The sequence below is a fragment of the Apus apus genome, chromosome 6 (assembly GCF_020740795.1).
Source record: "Apus apus isolate bApuApu2 chromosome 6, bApuApu2.pri.cur, whole genome shotgun sequence".
Lineage (NCBI taxonomy): Eukaryota > Metazoa > Chordata > Aves > Apodiformes > Apodidae > Apus > Apus apus.
Genome location: NC_067287.1, coordinates 35,058,567 through 35,074,479, shown reverse-complemented (window position 1 = coordinate 35,074,479; position 15,913 = coordinate 35,058,567). Strand labels below are relative to the sequence as shown.

General features: G+C 39.8%; 1 protein-coding gene across 7 annotated transcripts in view; it reads left to right on the top strand.

Moving 5' to 3' along the window:
* Positions 1 to 15,913, top strand: part of KANSL1L (KAT8 regulatory NSL complex subunit 1 like) — a 64,905-nt gene that overhangs the window by 21,667 nt on the left and 27,325 nt on the right. For 5 of the 7 annotated variants that reach the window (XR_007889945.1, XM_051623975.1, XM_051623974.1 and 2 more), the window contains exons 3-6: positions 1,531 to 1,672; positions 5,455 to 5,652; positions 8,363 to 8,484; positions 12,870 to 13,071. Coding sequence is in view for 6 of the 7 variants with exons in the window: in XM_051623975.1 (XP_051479935.1) it covers positions 1,531 to 1,672; positions 5,455 to 5,652; positions 8,363 to 8,484; positions 12,870 to 13,071 (664 nt within the window). In the remaining variant the exon portion in view is untranslated. The remainder of the gene's footprint in view (positions 1 to 1,530; positions 1,673 to 5,454; positions 5,653 to 8,362; positions 8,485 to 12,869; positions 13,072 to 15,913) is intronic. The other 2 variants (XM_051623977.1, XM_051623979.1) reach the window with 2 other exon arrangements.

Genomic DNA, 15,913 nt, shown 5'->3' with positions numbered 1-15,913 from the left:
TATGGTATATATTTACAGAGTTCTTTGAGTTCCTTTTTGGTGTTAATCCATTTTATTTGCTTGCATGTAGAATCTGGATTTAAACAGGACATTTCATTCTCCAGTCTAATTTTGTATGTTTGTTTGGTCTATGTAGGAAAGAGTTTAAGCTGGTTGTAATATATGTGGGCAGATAATTGATGTTAAAAAATGGCGAAATTTTGTATTTTACAGGTAACCTACCAGATACTGTGTCTGTTCTTACTGTTTATGAAAGCTAAAGTAGACTGAAAGTTACAAGATTTTGAGTTGTTTTATGTTTTATAATCTTTGCCCTGGAAAGATTAAGATTCTCGAGTTTAGTGATTTTTTACACATGCCAGGAAATGTCTAGCATCTTCTGCAGGGTAATGTATTTCCTTACTTTCATTGCTGAGGCAGCTGACAAAATTCTGCATGAAACAATTGCACTTGTGTGATGTTCCTATGCCAATTCACTGGCATCTGCTTTTTCTTACATCTTCTGTGCTACACTTCATTGCCGAGGGAATGGGGGAATCACAGATTTTGCCTGTGAAAAACTTACCATACAGTCTTATCCAGGATTTAGATCCAGTAGTCATCCCAGTAACTTGAGTAAAAACACTTATTTTCCAGAAGTTGTTTGGTTTTGTTTTTAAAGTTTTTTTCAAGTTGACTGTGGCAAACTACTTGACAAGCTTTATTGGGAAAAAAACACCAGTCATTTTCTTTAGATAAACTCTGTTAATGGTAGGATACTAGTGGAAGTTGCATACTGAAATATTGCATTGTGTTGTCTCTGTTGGTTAAACTTAATGGATGTTAAGATGATCTGTTGAGTGGTACTGTTATGTCATTCATTTACTTAATATGTAGGTTGAGTAAAGCCTGCTGATACCAGTGATGAATTTAGCATGATAAAGTTAAGCTAATCACCATGTCAGGTACTGGGAGGCGTATCTTTTGTGTTACAAACGGCACCTATTTGTAAACAGCAGTAAGAGTGACCTAACTTAGACTATACTTACACAGCTATACTTAGAAAATAACTGAAATGAAAGAAATTTACATTACTTAGTTGTTTTTTTGGGCCATGACTTGATATCAAGCTGGTCATTGCTGGATGATGTTTTATTAGATTCCAGTTGTTAGCAAATGATATTTGTGGAAGCTTGTGGGAGGAAGTGTGGTGTAAGAATTTGGATTCTTGCTGGTGCAGTTGCTAGAATTCTTTACAAACCTGTAATCTGCATTAACTGATACCGTTTGGTAGCTTCACCAGCTCTGAGTTTATAATACAGAACAGAAAAGTAGCTTAGCCTGGGAGTAGCCAGTGAACATTGATGGTACTGGTTTGGGCAAATTCTGTAGTTACAGAAATAAGCTGATTTGAAACTTGATGGGCATAATCAGATATCTTCTGAAAGCAACTGAGATGCTTGCAACATGAGGCAGAGCAGCTGTCAAAAATGTTCTTGTGCAAATGTGGTTATCTTTATTTTTGGACTAACCAGCATTTTGTCTTCACAGCAGCTATACTTCTGAATGGAAGTGGCTTGCAGAGAGAGCTAGAATTGGCAGCCGTTGGACATGGCTTCAGGCCCAGATTTCAGAACTAGAATACAAAATCCAACAACTAACTGACCTTCACAGGCAGATACGTGCCACCAAGGTATTGTCTGTAAGCCCACAAATGGGCTTTTCAAATAACCTTTTGACAGTGTTTCTTGTAATATTTATTTGGTTCCTTGTTGGTGGTGTTGGTGTTGTTTTTGTTTGTTTTTCCCTAGAGTTCTTTTATCCACGCAGGATATCACATGCAAAGGTTAATGAGAAAGACATCAGAAAGTACTGTAATCTCGAGGCACCAGTACAGGACTGGGAGTCAGGAACTCTTACCTTCCTGTCTTTGGTAGTTAGTAATTTGGTTAGTCAGGGGCCCACCACAATGTTCTGCATTTATCACACTAGTTTTTCCCACTGCAGAAGAGGCAAGATTTGGTTTTCAGGTGGGGTGGTTAGTTATTAATTTTTGTGTTGTGGGATTTCAGGGTGGGGTTCTTTTTGTTATTTACCGTGCATATTTATTCTGAGGACTAGCTAGTTAATGTTTGTACAGCACTTTGAACAGGTCAAGGATTAATTATTACTAAAATTCCAATGTGTGTAACTCATGTACTAGTTTTTGTAAATCGAACTGGCTAGACAGTGGGAAAGTCACATTCCTAAAACATTAATAATCTAACTATCAATTTAATGGGCTCCCCAGGTCATTCTTGTGTGCAAGAAGCCAAAACCTGTGATAATTCTGGTGGTGTGATAATAAGGGGTTTTAGAGGAGGGCTCTTTGACTCTCCATTGATGATCCTCATGTACGTTGTCTGACCTGTGCTGGAGTCAGATAAGTACAGATGGAGAGGAGCCAGAAGATGCTTTAAACTTTATGTGACTGAATGTGGGACTTAGAGGGAATTCAAAGGGAGAGGGAAATCACCTCCAGAATGATCCTATTAAAAAAAAAAAAAATATTCCCTCTTTTCCTTTCGCCCTCAAAGCTGTTTTTTTCATATCCAACTTTGTCTCTCCTGCTCACAACTTGTCCCCAGTCAGGTTTTTCTTAAAAAATAATTGAAGAGCCTTTGTTTGAGCATCTGTTTTGCCTCTGTGCCTGAAGAAGTGAAAGGAAATTTTGGATTTTGATGAAGGGTGAGAATGCCCATGTTTTAGTGTTGTCCTAAAGAGCAAGTACATGCACACTGTTACACCCAAAAGCTATCAGCCTTTAGGGTGGCATGGGTCTCATGAGCTGCAGAACACAGAGAAATAAATAACAGAGAGAAACAGAACATTCTTTTAGTCATGCATTTTCTTCACATTAGGTGGTATGTTGGCTTGGAGCCTAGTCATCTTCCTGTTGGAGATCTTTAGTAACATTCCTTTTTGCAAACTTCATGCCCCTTTTGCCAGCTGTGGTATTCAGTATTTGGTGTTGTGTCCCATAGTGGAGGTAGATACACACTTTCTTCTGCTGTAATTTTTTATATAGACATTTGTGTACAAATTTGTATACACCAGTTCAGCAGCTAGGAAGGATGCATGGGCTGACAGAAGAGCTCTTTGTTTTCATTTAGTGGCTGCAAAGTTGTTACACAATATCATTAGAATTTTTTTTGTTACGTTTAATGGTTTCAGAGTGTTTTTCATGTGTTTTGAGTGGGAAAAAATTGATTCATAGTCAGTGAACAATAATTTCAAGGAAAATGCCACTCCTCTAAGACCATGACGCAGTAGGAGGGGAGACTGTTAACTTGTGGACACTTTCCTGCCCACTACACTGTGTCTTCTCCATCTCTGTGCACACTGAAGTAGCAGCTCTGGATCTTTAAGAATCTTTCCATTTAGAAAAATATATGTCTGCAGACCAAAACAATTCCATTTAAGGGGGGCAGGGGAGTGGGAGGAGGGAGTTTGTTGCCCAAACCTACTGGTTGTAACCCGTTTAACTTATAATTCCTATAGAGTCAGAATTAGTCTTCTAATTCTTTATGCCTCCTCTTTTCTTCTGTGCCTGTTCCATCCTTCCTTTTCATACAGTGTGTTCAGTCTTCTCCTTCCTTTTCTGCTTTCCCCTTTCTGTGCTTGTCAACAGGATTCTGCCACTTAAGAAAATAAAATTCCAATGGAAGGAGAGGGTCCCCTCCTTTTTTTCACCACTTTTCCTGTGTGTCTTCCTGTTCCTGTGACTTGAGAATTTTAGATTTTTGCAGGTTATGTTTTTCAATCTCTTTGTGGTCATGACCTGTAATTCTTCTACTAAAAAGGTGTAGGGATTTTGAATTCCAAGAGCCTAAAGCTGTTGAGCTAGCTTGTCCTCCTGTCATGGCACATAAAAATTAGATCTGTACTTGAGTTTCCTTGAATGTCCTGCCCACTTTGTAACTGCTGTTGGTCTACAGATTGTACTGTGATACTGTCTGGATTTGTCTTCTCTGCTATAAATGGAAAAGCACAGATGATGGGCTACTTACCTGAGGGTAAATGTAGTCTTGAGAGGATAGAAATCCAGAATCTCTGTGCCCCTTTTAGGGACTGAAGCAAGTTTTCAAGAACCTCCATTTTTAGAGGGTATCTTTGTTCTCAGCTTTGAATTTTGTAACTCAAACAGGGAAGTAAGTTAAAGACACAATGAGACATTTTTCCTAGTCTGTTCTTTCAAGTCTCTTTGAGACTTGCTGTCATGTTGTAGAGCAAGTTGCTGCTGAGACAGGAGTCGAGGTAGGATCCTTAATTTTCCACAGCCAGTACCTAGGTGAAGTCTGTCTTGCTAAAAGAAATAACAAAGAGCTTCTTTACATTCAGATGATGGCAATCTTCCCTTGCTGTTGTCTGGAATATTCACACTAGAAAGAAAAGTTTGAGGCAGTGTAATTGAATCATCCCACTCTTTCAGTATCTACTTGATATTTGAGTAACAGTCAGGAGTACTGGAAAGCAAGTAAGTTTTTAATCTTTCTCTTTGCAAAAAGCCTGCAGAGGTTGGATAGACTTTTCTGAGTATTGCATTTATTTACTCAAGGTAATGACAAATTAAGGGACTACTTGAGGAACTGGTTTTGATTGTTACAAAGTTATTTTTGCTTATTATTTTGTTAACATTTTAAGTTGTTAAATCGACTGAGATTTTACAGAGGATTGTGTTTGACACTTATTTTTTTAATCTGTTATGTGGAAAACACAATGGGGGTATTCTTTTCCTAGTTCTGTTTATGAAACTGTTATTTCCCTATCATATGAAGTTATATTTATCTTATTAGATGACATTCTGGATGATAGACCACGCCTGAGAACACATTTGTGCAGATTGTCTTGAAAAACAATGAAATTGCTAGAGTATTTCAGATAGCTACCTCTATAAAAACAAAACTCTAAAAATGCTCAGCTTTAAAAAATCAGTTATTATTTTGTTTTGCATTGTATCCATCTCTGCTACATAAAAAATAACAACCTTGATGTTTTGCTTAGAACATGGAGGGGAATAAAAAATAGAGCACTTTAGAATGCCTCTGCAAAAATGTATTGGCTGCAAAGACTAGAGCCAACTTCACATCAAAGGGTGGTAAAAACCTCTTCTTAAATCGGTGGGCAACTGATCATATGTTTGCTCTAATAAGTATGAATTTCTGATTTGAATTTTGGCACAGACGGTTAAGCAGTGGTATAACACTAAAGTGATTGCTGTTACAAGGAGTAGCATAAATGGTGCAGCTTTTCATTGATGCAAATACCTGCTATTTCTATATTTTAGCTGTGAAGTGTATTTAAAATGTAGTTGAAATGCTCCAGAGAGTTGCTGGGAGCGTTGAAGGGGGAAGTACCAGGTTCGACTGCCCCTTAAAAATGATTTAGGACGGTTAATCCGTTGTCAACCAACTGTGTTCAATTGCTGTTGTCTAGGGGATGGTGATCTTAGAAGAATTCCCATTTCCAAAAGACATTTTGAAGAAGCAAATACAATTGACAGACCGAGAAGCTTTATTAAACGCCACAGGGAATTCGCAAGCTGCCATTGAGAGACAGGATTCTCTGCCGGAGCATGACTTTGAAATGTCACCCAGCAGCCCTACCCTGCTTTTACGAAACATAGAAAAACAGGTAAAGTAAAATAACCCAACAGTCAACGGAGCCAAATGATTTACTTCAGAAGTAGGGCAGGTGCCATGGAGATGACTTCCAGAAAGGAAGATATTTTGCAGTCCTGAGAGTGGATGCTGATGAATTTAAGGGCTTAAATAAGCACACTGTACACCAGGTTTACAAATTAACCTTTTATTTCTGATGTCTGTGTTACCGCTTTGTTTCCATCCAAGCGGCCACGTGACAGCTCCTGATGGCTGACCACAAACCTGCCTCTCCTTGATAGTTAGGCTCAATGTAGAGCTGCCACAGATTGTTTAAGGAAATTCTTACAGGAGATGAAAGAGTACAGAGGTATGTTGCACTTGAAACAAACAAACAAAAAGGTCCCAACAGAAGATAGTTACTGGTCTGCCTTTTCAAGCCTCCCAGGACCCCAGCTGGGAGCTGAGGAGTTGCAGGTACTGAGCAGGCACAGCGTGGGCGTAGCTGTGGGCAGAGTTTCGGTTCATGGTGTTCAAAACAGTCATTTCCAAGGTTAAATCCAGGAAATATGATATAGACTCCGGCAGGGTTTTCTTTTGCTGGAAAGTACATAAAGAATGTGGTAGGATCACATTGCTGAGGGAGATACAGGAAATTTGTTTTCAGAATGAATTTATGCAGTTAGCATAAAGCAAGCTGGACAAAGGCAGTGTGGGGCTCTGCTGCTCTACAGATATTCGTGGTCATACACTCTTTTTAAATGGGGTAGAAGTAGCTTTAGGTATTAATGCCTGTTCCTGAATCTCTGTGCCAATTTTTCTTATTTGATAGTCATACTTTCCTGTTCTTAAAATGCTTCCCCTGTTTGATAGATCTTACCCACAACAGACAGGAGTGAGGAAGCAATGAAACAGGAAATTTATATGTGCAGTGCTGGCAATTGCACAAGGTAAACTGAAGAGCATTTTTAGAACTGGGTGAATGTCCCCTCTTTAGGTGATTACTTGGAGAATGAAACACACTTTTCAGTAAGACGCTTGGCAGTGCAAGTCATAGCAATATGTTTCCGGGTATCTAAGTAGCTACAAACAGAGGTCCAAGAACGTTGATGCTCTGAAAATTACTTGGAAGTAGAGATGTTCTTCATTTAAAGGTTTTCTTGCCTTTACGTCACGGAAAGCTGGGAGGTTTTGTTTGCTTTTTGACTATCAGTTCTGTTAGCCTTAACCCTGAAGGTTGGAATTCCTTCTTGTTCAGTGTCAGGAGTAGTGATGCTGTAGGCTGCAGTACATCCACAGATATTCCCACAGAATTCTTCAGTCCTGTGCTAAAACATGTATTTGTTAAAAATAAATAATATTGCTTGTGAACAAAAAAAAATAATCACAAATAATATAAAGTGACTGAGCCTGGACATTTTATTAATACTGTTTTCAAGTCCTTTTCAAAGCTGTGCAACATCTTAAAGAGATTTATGTTTTTCCTTGTGTTTTGGAAGTCTGCCATTATTTTTGTGCTTTTATATTTGGTAGAGACTTTGCTCTTTACAATTCTGTTGAGATTTTTAAATCAATCTTCAAAATATTTTACTGGCATCTTGTTTGCTTTGCCCGGGCCTTTTATAATTGACTTGCTATTCATGTGCTTTAATATCCATTTCTGGATGTTTTATTCTGACAAGATATTTTTGCCCCACTGCATCACTAATATATGAACAGAAAGGGCATGAGTTGTAATAAAATGGAAAATAATTTTTTCTGCCTCTTTCTGCATAAGTGGTAGTACCTCAAAATGTAAAGAAAACTTACTAACTCTCAGCAGTTCTTGTTTTAAGCACTCAGTTCTGAATGAAAATCCTACAAAATAATTTACGAGTTTAAAAAGAGTAGTATGTCATTTCAGATACATTTCATTTCTGTTGAATGTGCAGCACACAGTTTCTTCTAAGAAAGCTACATTTATTGTCAGAATAGCCTTTAAGGTTTGACATTTAAAACAAAAAAGATCATTGTGAAATATTATTTGGAGGCAGTCCACAATTCATTGCTTTATAAGGAGTAATTCTTCATCCTAACAAATTAGCTGCATTTGTTCTGGGACAGTTCTGCAAGTCTGGGTTTTGGTTGGGTGGAAGCTTCTGGTTGCTGTTTTTGACGATACCTGAAGATTTTAGCCATTCTGTCTGTAGTTACAATAGTCCTCCTGTAGTTACACTTCCTTTCGTAAAAATACCTTTGTCAAACTACAGTGAGCAATGAAGAGGATTCTTTTAACAAGAATGCTACTTTGATTGAACAAAATGTACAATGAGTAGACAGCAGGCTTTTATTGTCCTGTTGCAGTGCTTGCTGGATGGCCAGTTAGCAGCTCTGGGCTGCAGCTGTTGTAACATGAGCTGTAAAGTGTTCTGATGTCTTTTGCCCTTCTAAAAACCTTAGGATAAAACACTAAAATCATTAATGTGTTTTGTGTACTACTTAAGCAATGTCCTTGGCTGGTTGTTCAGTGTTGTGTTGTTTTTTTGTTGTGTTCTTTTTGTGTGTGTGTTTAATTGAACATGGTAATTGTGAAAATAAAACCAAACAAACATGCCACTCTTGGTTATTCACAAGAAGAAACTAAATATGATTATTCCATGATAGATGTGACTGGAATCCTTAGCAGGAAACAACAAAAACCCAGGACCTTTGAGGCGTTGAGTCTGGGAAAAAGTCTGACTGCCTTTTAAAATTTTTTTTTCCAGAGCGCACAACTGAGTGAAATTATTAGTAGCCTAATTGCTCCACTCAATCTGTCTCCATCATCTTCATCTCTTTCATCCAAGACCTGTAGGCACAGACAACTGGTCAATGGCATCTCCTTCAGGTAGGTGACAGTATGGTCGCATTTTTTTTGAGAAGCACTTTTGGTAAAGTTATGTAGATGGAACTGATACTCACCACAGTAATAAATCAGGAAAAGAGAGCTGCTTAATCTACGTGCTTCAAGAGTAATCAGGTCTTGTTTGTAAGGTTGAAAGTAGTAGGGTTTTGTTTTGTTCTTGAAAGACATCCTAAAAGTATGCATTCCCTGGGAGTACACCTAAGTACTGGCAAGATGAATGTGTCGGTGAAGTAGGGGAAGGTCACAGTAAGTAACACGCTACTGCTGATTATTTCCAATTTCATGCATTTGGTCATTACAAGGGCAACTGTATTTCTGGAAAAGTGACAAACTAGATTTCATTAGATTAGTAGAGTACACAAGCAATGTCACCTGTGCCTCAGCATGGGTCAGTGTCAGTTTTCTGTAGCAGGTTCATCAATTTTAAGCACGTCGGTCTCCAATACAAGGAAGTTGGAGATAATATTTTTTCATTTGTGGTCTTTTGTTCTGGTTTGATATACTTTCCAGGATGACTGTAGCAGCTCAAAATTAATACTTTAGAAGAATGTTTCTCAGTACTACTCTGTACTTGTAAGTAATTCCATCTTTTATTCAAAGATTTTAAAATACTGTAGAGGCTATAATCACTATTAATCTCAAGCCAGCATGAAGGTAATTGACTACAGGCCTATTGTACAAAAGACCCAGGTATGCAGGTTATTATTTCTCCTGAGATACTGGTAATGTGATTTTTGAGGATGGAGTGATTGCTGTTATTCATAGGTCTTAATTAAGATGCAGTGGATGAGGAAAGTGTTCCGCCTAGAGCTTGGGGGGGCGTGTGGCAGTGTCTGCAGCAGAAGGTAATTCCCTGGCTCCAGGCAGAGCTGGCCACGCCGTCTGTTTCAGCAGCTTTGCTGCAGAGGCTGTAGCCTCCCCCAAAGAGATTATGGTGAGCAGCTTCTCTAACTGCCGTCTGTTCCAAAGCCATTGTGAGACCGTGCCCTAAATTTAAGGATGACGAGGTCCTGTCATGTAGCGTTCGTGCTCCTGACGTACCTGTTGTTTACTGCATACTGAGGGAATCAGAAGATTCCTCTGAGTTTTGGAATAAGCCCTGAAATAAGAGCTACTAATAGAGATGGCTGTGTGGAAGAAGAGAGTAATTTTAGGCTGTGAGAAGGCTGTGTCTTGAACCTGTGACTTTTTCAGAAAATGGATGAGGAAGGGTTCCTGCTTTGAAAAATTATTTTAGGAGTGACTAGAAGGTGACTTCATGATGAGGTAATGATGTAACTTCAAGCCGCTTCTGTTCTGATTTATCAGACACTGTCCAAAATCAGTCATCTTCCCATTTTATGAGCAGCACAGTTTGTTCTTGGAGCACTCTCTCTAAGGCTGGTTGTTTTCTGTTCACAGCCTGGAAAAGCCCAAAGAAGAATGAGATGATTTTCCCAGTGCTGTAGCTCTAAACTGGAGTCATTGAGTTAGGTGTTGGAAGGGAATCTCAGAGACTTGAGACCTTTTATATACATCATCCTAAAAATCAGAAATAGTTAATTTTTTTCTTCTTGTGAAGTGTTTTGAAATCTACAAATAAAAACCGTTCATTAAAGATGGTAATTAAGCACTATATAGAGTGGTTATTATGAGAATCCTGCAGGGAAATTCACTACCTCCTACTTCTTGGGTTTTGGGTGTGTTTCCTTTTCTTGTGTTTTGTTGTTATAGTAGTGTTGTGTGCAATTAATTGAGACAGTTGCCATGCTACAGTTAACTTCATTTCTTGTCTGCTTCTCCCCTCACTCTTTCTAGAGCTCATTCTGACTCTGTTAAATACTTGAGAAAGTAGAAATCCAATGGAAAATAACATGATTTTTTATTTTTGAAGAGGGAAAACGGGATGGCAGTGATTTTTGCTTAGGTAAACTCTTCAAATTAGTTGTAGGCTCTTACTGTAAAAGGTACCACAGTCCATATTTAAAGTAGGTCTTAGACTGAGATGCTTTGAGGTTGGTTAATCATGGGGTTGCAGTAAGGTTGGTTACTTGGGCTGTTCCCAGTGGAAGTGGTGTGCATGTACAGTTCCTAGTTGATTAAATGTGGGTAACCTTGGATTGCCATTTGTTGTGGTCTAATCTCATTAGTGGCTTAATTTTCCTATGTAGCTTTTCTTTGTTCAGTTGAGTCTAGATGTCAAGATTAGCCAGATGCATTGAAGGTAAATGTTCATAGAAACAGTTTCCTAAGCTAATGATAAACACTTTATTATCAGGAGAGAGGAATGAAAAAGTCCATCACTCTCCTATTTAGCTAGGGGACGGTGCAAGAAAGGCCAAACTATGGGCTTTGAAAGGAGTGTTTCCGCAAATTTGAGAGTTTTACACTTGGTGATGGTTCATCCCTGCTCCTCTGTAGAATCATACTTTGAAAAACATCCAAACTAACATAATAATAAACAGACAACTCAGACCTTGACTGGGAAGCCTCTTTACACAAGTGGCAGGAAAATCATACTGCTGTGTACTGGAGCTCCAAGCCACAGAACTGAGGTCTCTGCTTCATCTGAAAATGGAGCTGTGTGTTACTGTAAGGCATGAAGGGTAAAGAAAGCAGCTGGCAGAGACTGAAGAGAGGTTATCAAAGACCAGGGCAGAGCAGCAGAACAAAGGCACGAATCAAAGAATTTGAAGAGACAGACTAAGGAGCTTTTTGTTCTCATTTACCTCTCCCAGTTGTCTTTCATATAAGAGGGAGGTATGTGGAAGGCAAGAAGTTGGGCTTGGCACCTTCTGACATCAAGGTGGATAATTACAGATGAAGTCTTTTTGAGAATGGAGAGAATATTATGGACTTTAAACACTATTTCTTAAGCCTTTAAAAGTCATTGTTAGCATTATGAATGTCATGCTTCAGTATTTTGTGCTTTTTCTTGGCACTTACTAATATGTTTCTTTAAGTACTGTGTGTCATCCCTCTTTTAATTTGCACATTTTTTTCGTTGAGTCTGTGTTGCTTATTGGGCTTGTTCTGATGTGTCAGCAGGACAGCTCAAATTCATGTCTGTAAAGCCTTATTACCACACCAGCACAGCATGGGATGGTGTTTAATCATACTTTCATAACGGGCACTTCTATTTAATAAAGAGTACTGCTGGAATACTACATGTCAAAAAAGATTGATAAGTGGCCTTGTAATAAATTCATTTTCATGGTTTATTGTGTGTTACAGCTTTGCTAATAAGATTGTGACTTGCCAGATAAACTTCATAAGAGAAAATAATCATTTGTGCAGATAACGACCTGTTATGAACCAAGGCCAAAGTATCTCATATACTTGCACTTCTCGGGCAGTTTAGGGTTGCAGTCAAGGTCTTCAGTAATGTAAAAACAAACGCACCGTTATTGCAGCAAGCCTTCGGCTTTGCAGGCAGATGTTGCTACAGCAATAAAATAAGATCAGGATACCTATAAATGTGAAGTGCATTCTTCCTGTGGGATAATTCCCAGCCCACTGGAGGGTGTTTTGAATTCATACTTTGCAGTGTTCCCTGTGCTGGTGAGAAGACAGGCTGTAGATTGGTGAGAGTGATCCAAGATGGATATATATATACAGGGGCCTTGTAGACCCTGTCACGTTGTAAGCTCAGCTTACATTCTTCCAAATCATCTGGGTCTAATCAGCTTCTAGGTCATAAAGACAGACAAACAGGCAAGGCTTTCCCTCCACCCTAAGAGCTTCCCCTAGGCCGGGCTTGGGCTACATGGGGGAGCTCTATTGGCACAACCCTGGGAGTGAAGTTAATGGCCTTGGGCTGGTTAAACTGAGTGTGCAGAGCTCCTAATTTTGATACAAGTGCTTCACAATGAGTTGCAACCCCTATGCTGAATGGTCTCTGGTAGGTAAAGTTTTACTGAAGTTTCAGTTCACAAGCAAAATTAGAACATCTCAGAAGTATTAGGGCAGGACCGTAGGTTGTCTTTGTGTTAGCAAGACTGTTATCTTGAATTGAATGTAAGTTTTTTTAGGGAAATATTAATTGTAACTTGAAATTCATAGGTATTAGAAGTGTTAAAAAATTCTTGAATTTGGAAAAACCAGAAACCACTTCGTGCTTGAGGGCTTAAGTTCGACATTTGTTCTGTGAGCAGTAAAGTGAACAAGAATGATAAACTTCCTTTTGTAACCTAACATAGAATTAACCAATGAGCAAACAAAGCTCATGCATGGTTTCCTGAAGCAGTGTGCTAAAACATTTTTGTGTTTATAAAATTCCCATAGAATTAGATAGATAATGATAACCGGTGTAGGAGAATCTTGGCCTGTGCATGTGGAACATACTTAACATTTTGTATTTCCCTCTCCCGTTAATCATGAAATTGCAGAGCATCAGACAACAGAGAGGTATCCTCTTCAAGCAGCTGGTTGCTTGATCATCAGCACATCAAGAAAAGAAGAAGAGACAGGACAAGACTACGATCTCTCCCCGTGTCCAATGTGAGCACATCAGCCCGTACAAGGCCACTTCGTAGTTTCCAGAAGAGGAAACTCTACAGAATGCACGGTGCCTGTTACTGGAGCCAGCAGGTAGGCCCTTGCCTCTCTCTTGAGGAGACAAACCCAAAGATTCCAGCTGCTAGAGTCTGCGAGTGTCCGGTCTGGTATGTCAGAAGAAGAGTGCCTGCTGTACTGGTTATTTGTTACATTCAGGGAACATAGAGTGTATGTGACGGGAGTACTGGCTGTTTCAGCAGGAGCTCAGAGTTAATGGGCTGAAAATAAAAATTAAAGATGGGTCAGAATACTGCTTATCAAACCAAGTTTTTGTGGGGCTGTCTTTAAAGCCTTGGTGCAGTCTAAGAGACAACTCGAGCTTCCTTGGGAGGTTTGACTGCTGAGGAAACATGCTACAGTGTAAATCAGCTGCCTGCTTGTTTTCAGAATGTTTGTTTTAGCTACAAGAAAGTTTACACAGCTGGTGGCACATTATTTTCTAGGAAATTAAATTGCAATATCTTAATCTTGTTTCCGTTTTTGCTGTTCCAGATTAGTTATATTGCCTTTTTCATGACACTTTAAAACTCTTAACATTTTCCACGTTACAAAGAAGTTTATATTTTAAAATGGGAAAAACAACATTGTCTGTTGTGCAGAGTAAAACATATCTGTTCACATCTGATATTGTTAGCATATTGCTGGTAAGAATATATAATGAGTTTAGCTGTGATGCTTAAAGCAACATCTCTGCTCTAATTTGGGAGCAGAGATGGTATGAACTCATTCAGTAGAGCAGTGTTAATCCAAAGAGGTTTTAATTTCTTGATTTTGCTTTGCTTTTTGAAAGTATGTTATATGGAGAAAAATCTCCATGTCTCCTTGGCTAAACTGTCTAGGTTTTACTGAGTGTACCAGTGGTCTGGGGAGAAATTACTCCTGCCACGGATGTTTGTTCTGTGTGACTGTGCTGACTCAGCATCCCCTGCAAAATTGCAGAAGTGTCCTAGTTTTAGCAAGATATGTTATTGAAAAACTGTCTGGCTTCTTATTAGCTTGACCTCCCAGTTTCCTGGCAGCAGGGCTTAAAGGTTCAGCAGCCTGCCTGAAGGCTTGATGGTGGGGGATGGAGGTGGAGGGTTGGAGTTCGGGAGCTCTACCTCCTAGGCACTTAGGTTTTTCACCTTCCTTGAACTAACCAAGGAGCCTGTGGCTGACTTGGGCTCCCTTGTTTCCCACTCAGTCCAGTCTGTGTCCTCATAGAGGTGGAGGCCTCATTCCCCAACTGATGCCTCCAGTACCAGAACTGCTTCTTGCAGCTGTGGAAGTTGCTCCTTAGCAAGAGACTCGAGGACTTTCCATTCCTTCTACTTAAATATGAGGGGTTTCCACTCCAGATGCAGCTTTTAAGTAACAGGTTTTTCTGGAAGCCTGCATCTTTCTGGTTCAAGTATCTCATATTTTTAAGAGTGGTGCCTATATCTCTGTCTTTTGAAAACTGGGCCAGAGTTAGAGCAGCTCAGAGCATAACAGTAGAAGCTTGTGGACAGAAACTTCATTTCTGCAGCCAGCAGCAGGAATGCAAAGCAGAGTTTAGATTTTTATCTTCAACCAGCCTTAGATTTGAGCTGCTTTGAATGCTCAACAGCTTACCTTAGCTTGTTGACTAAAAAGATAAATTTGTAGTTTAACTTTGGTTGTGGACTGCAGTGAAAAAGTGCATTTTTAAGTTACAGGTGCAGGCTTCCAGTGTTGGAGCTGGTGCAGCTGTGTGTCTGCTCCATGCTTGTGACATTTCTAGTGCTGGGTTACCACATGCTAACTGAGCTCCACTGTCTCTGTACCTCAGGTGCAGAGATGTCCCAGAGACAGTGTGGAAGTCACCCCTGTAGGCAGGACTGTTGGTGCTTACTGCAGCTCTCGGCTTCAAGCCTCGTGTTTAGACTCTGCTTTCTCATGTCCTGTCTGTAGGGAAGTTAACCAAGGAGCAATGTGGAATACTGCTTTGTATGCTACAGATAGATCCTGCTCCTTTTCCTGGAGAAAATCAGGGGGGGTGGCAGCAATCAAGCTGTCAGCTTCAGACTTGACTCCAGTGCCAAACTCAGTTAAAGTTTTCAAAATTAAGGTGAAGCAGCAAACAAAGCCTCTTCCGCAGTGTTGGTTAAAAACAGTCTATCAGGGATCCTGCTGGGGAAGGAAGTGATAAAATTGAACTGGACATTTCCAGCACATTCTGACAATCAGACCAAAATGGGTATCAAGTCTCTGAATGAAGAACCATCATCAGTGTATTGTTTCATTCAAGCCCTGTCACTTTCTTAGACCTGCGCTTGCTACACTTGGTTACCCAGCTGTTGATGAGCTTGTAATGGAAGACCAGTGGCTATCAGCCCAGACTGACTGCTAGATTAGGCAGATGTCTGAGGGCAAGGATGCAAAATGAGAAATGGCCTCTGGGATTAATGCCTAGTTTTCTTTGAAATGCATTTATATTCCCAATAGTAACCCAGTAAATTTCCTCTGGCCTTTCATAGAAAAAGGAGTTACTTCTTAGCAGCACGGAAAATAGCTGGATTGTTAATGTCTTGTTGGTGTGCCATCTCTAGCAAGTGCTGCTGCTGTGTTTCTTCAAGTTTTACATATTTATAGTAATTTATAGTACTGTGGTCTGAGAGAGCCCCCATTTCTTTAAGATCACTGGCCACAGAGCAAGCTGGAGCTAGGGAAGACTTGCTGCCACCTCCCTGCAGCAGATGTGGAGTTAACAGAGACCAGCTTGCCGAAGTCTGAGGAGAAGTGTGAATCTTCAGAACGTCAGTGCTCCTGCACCAGCTTCCTCTCACTGCCTGGTCTGAACAGCCGGCAAGCAAGCGCCTGGCAGTGCTGACAGGCAAAGCTGCTCTGCAGGGTAATCGGAGCAGATGATGACTAA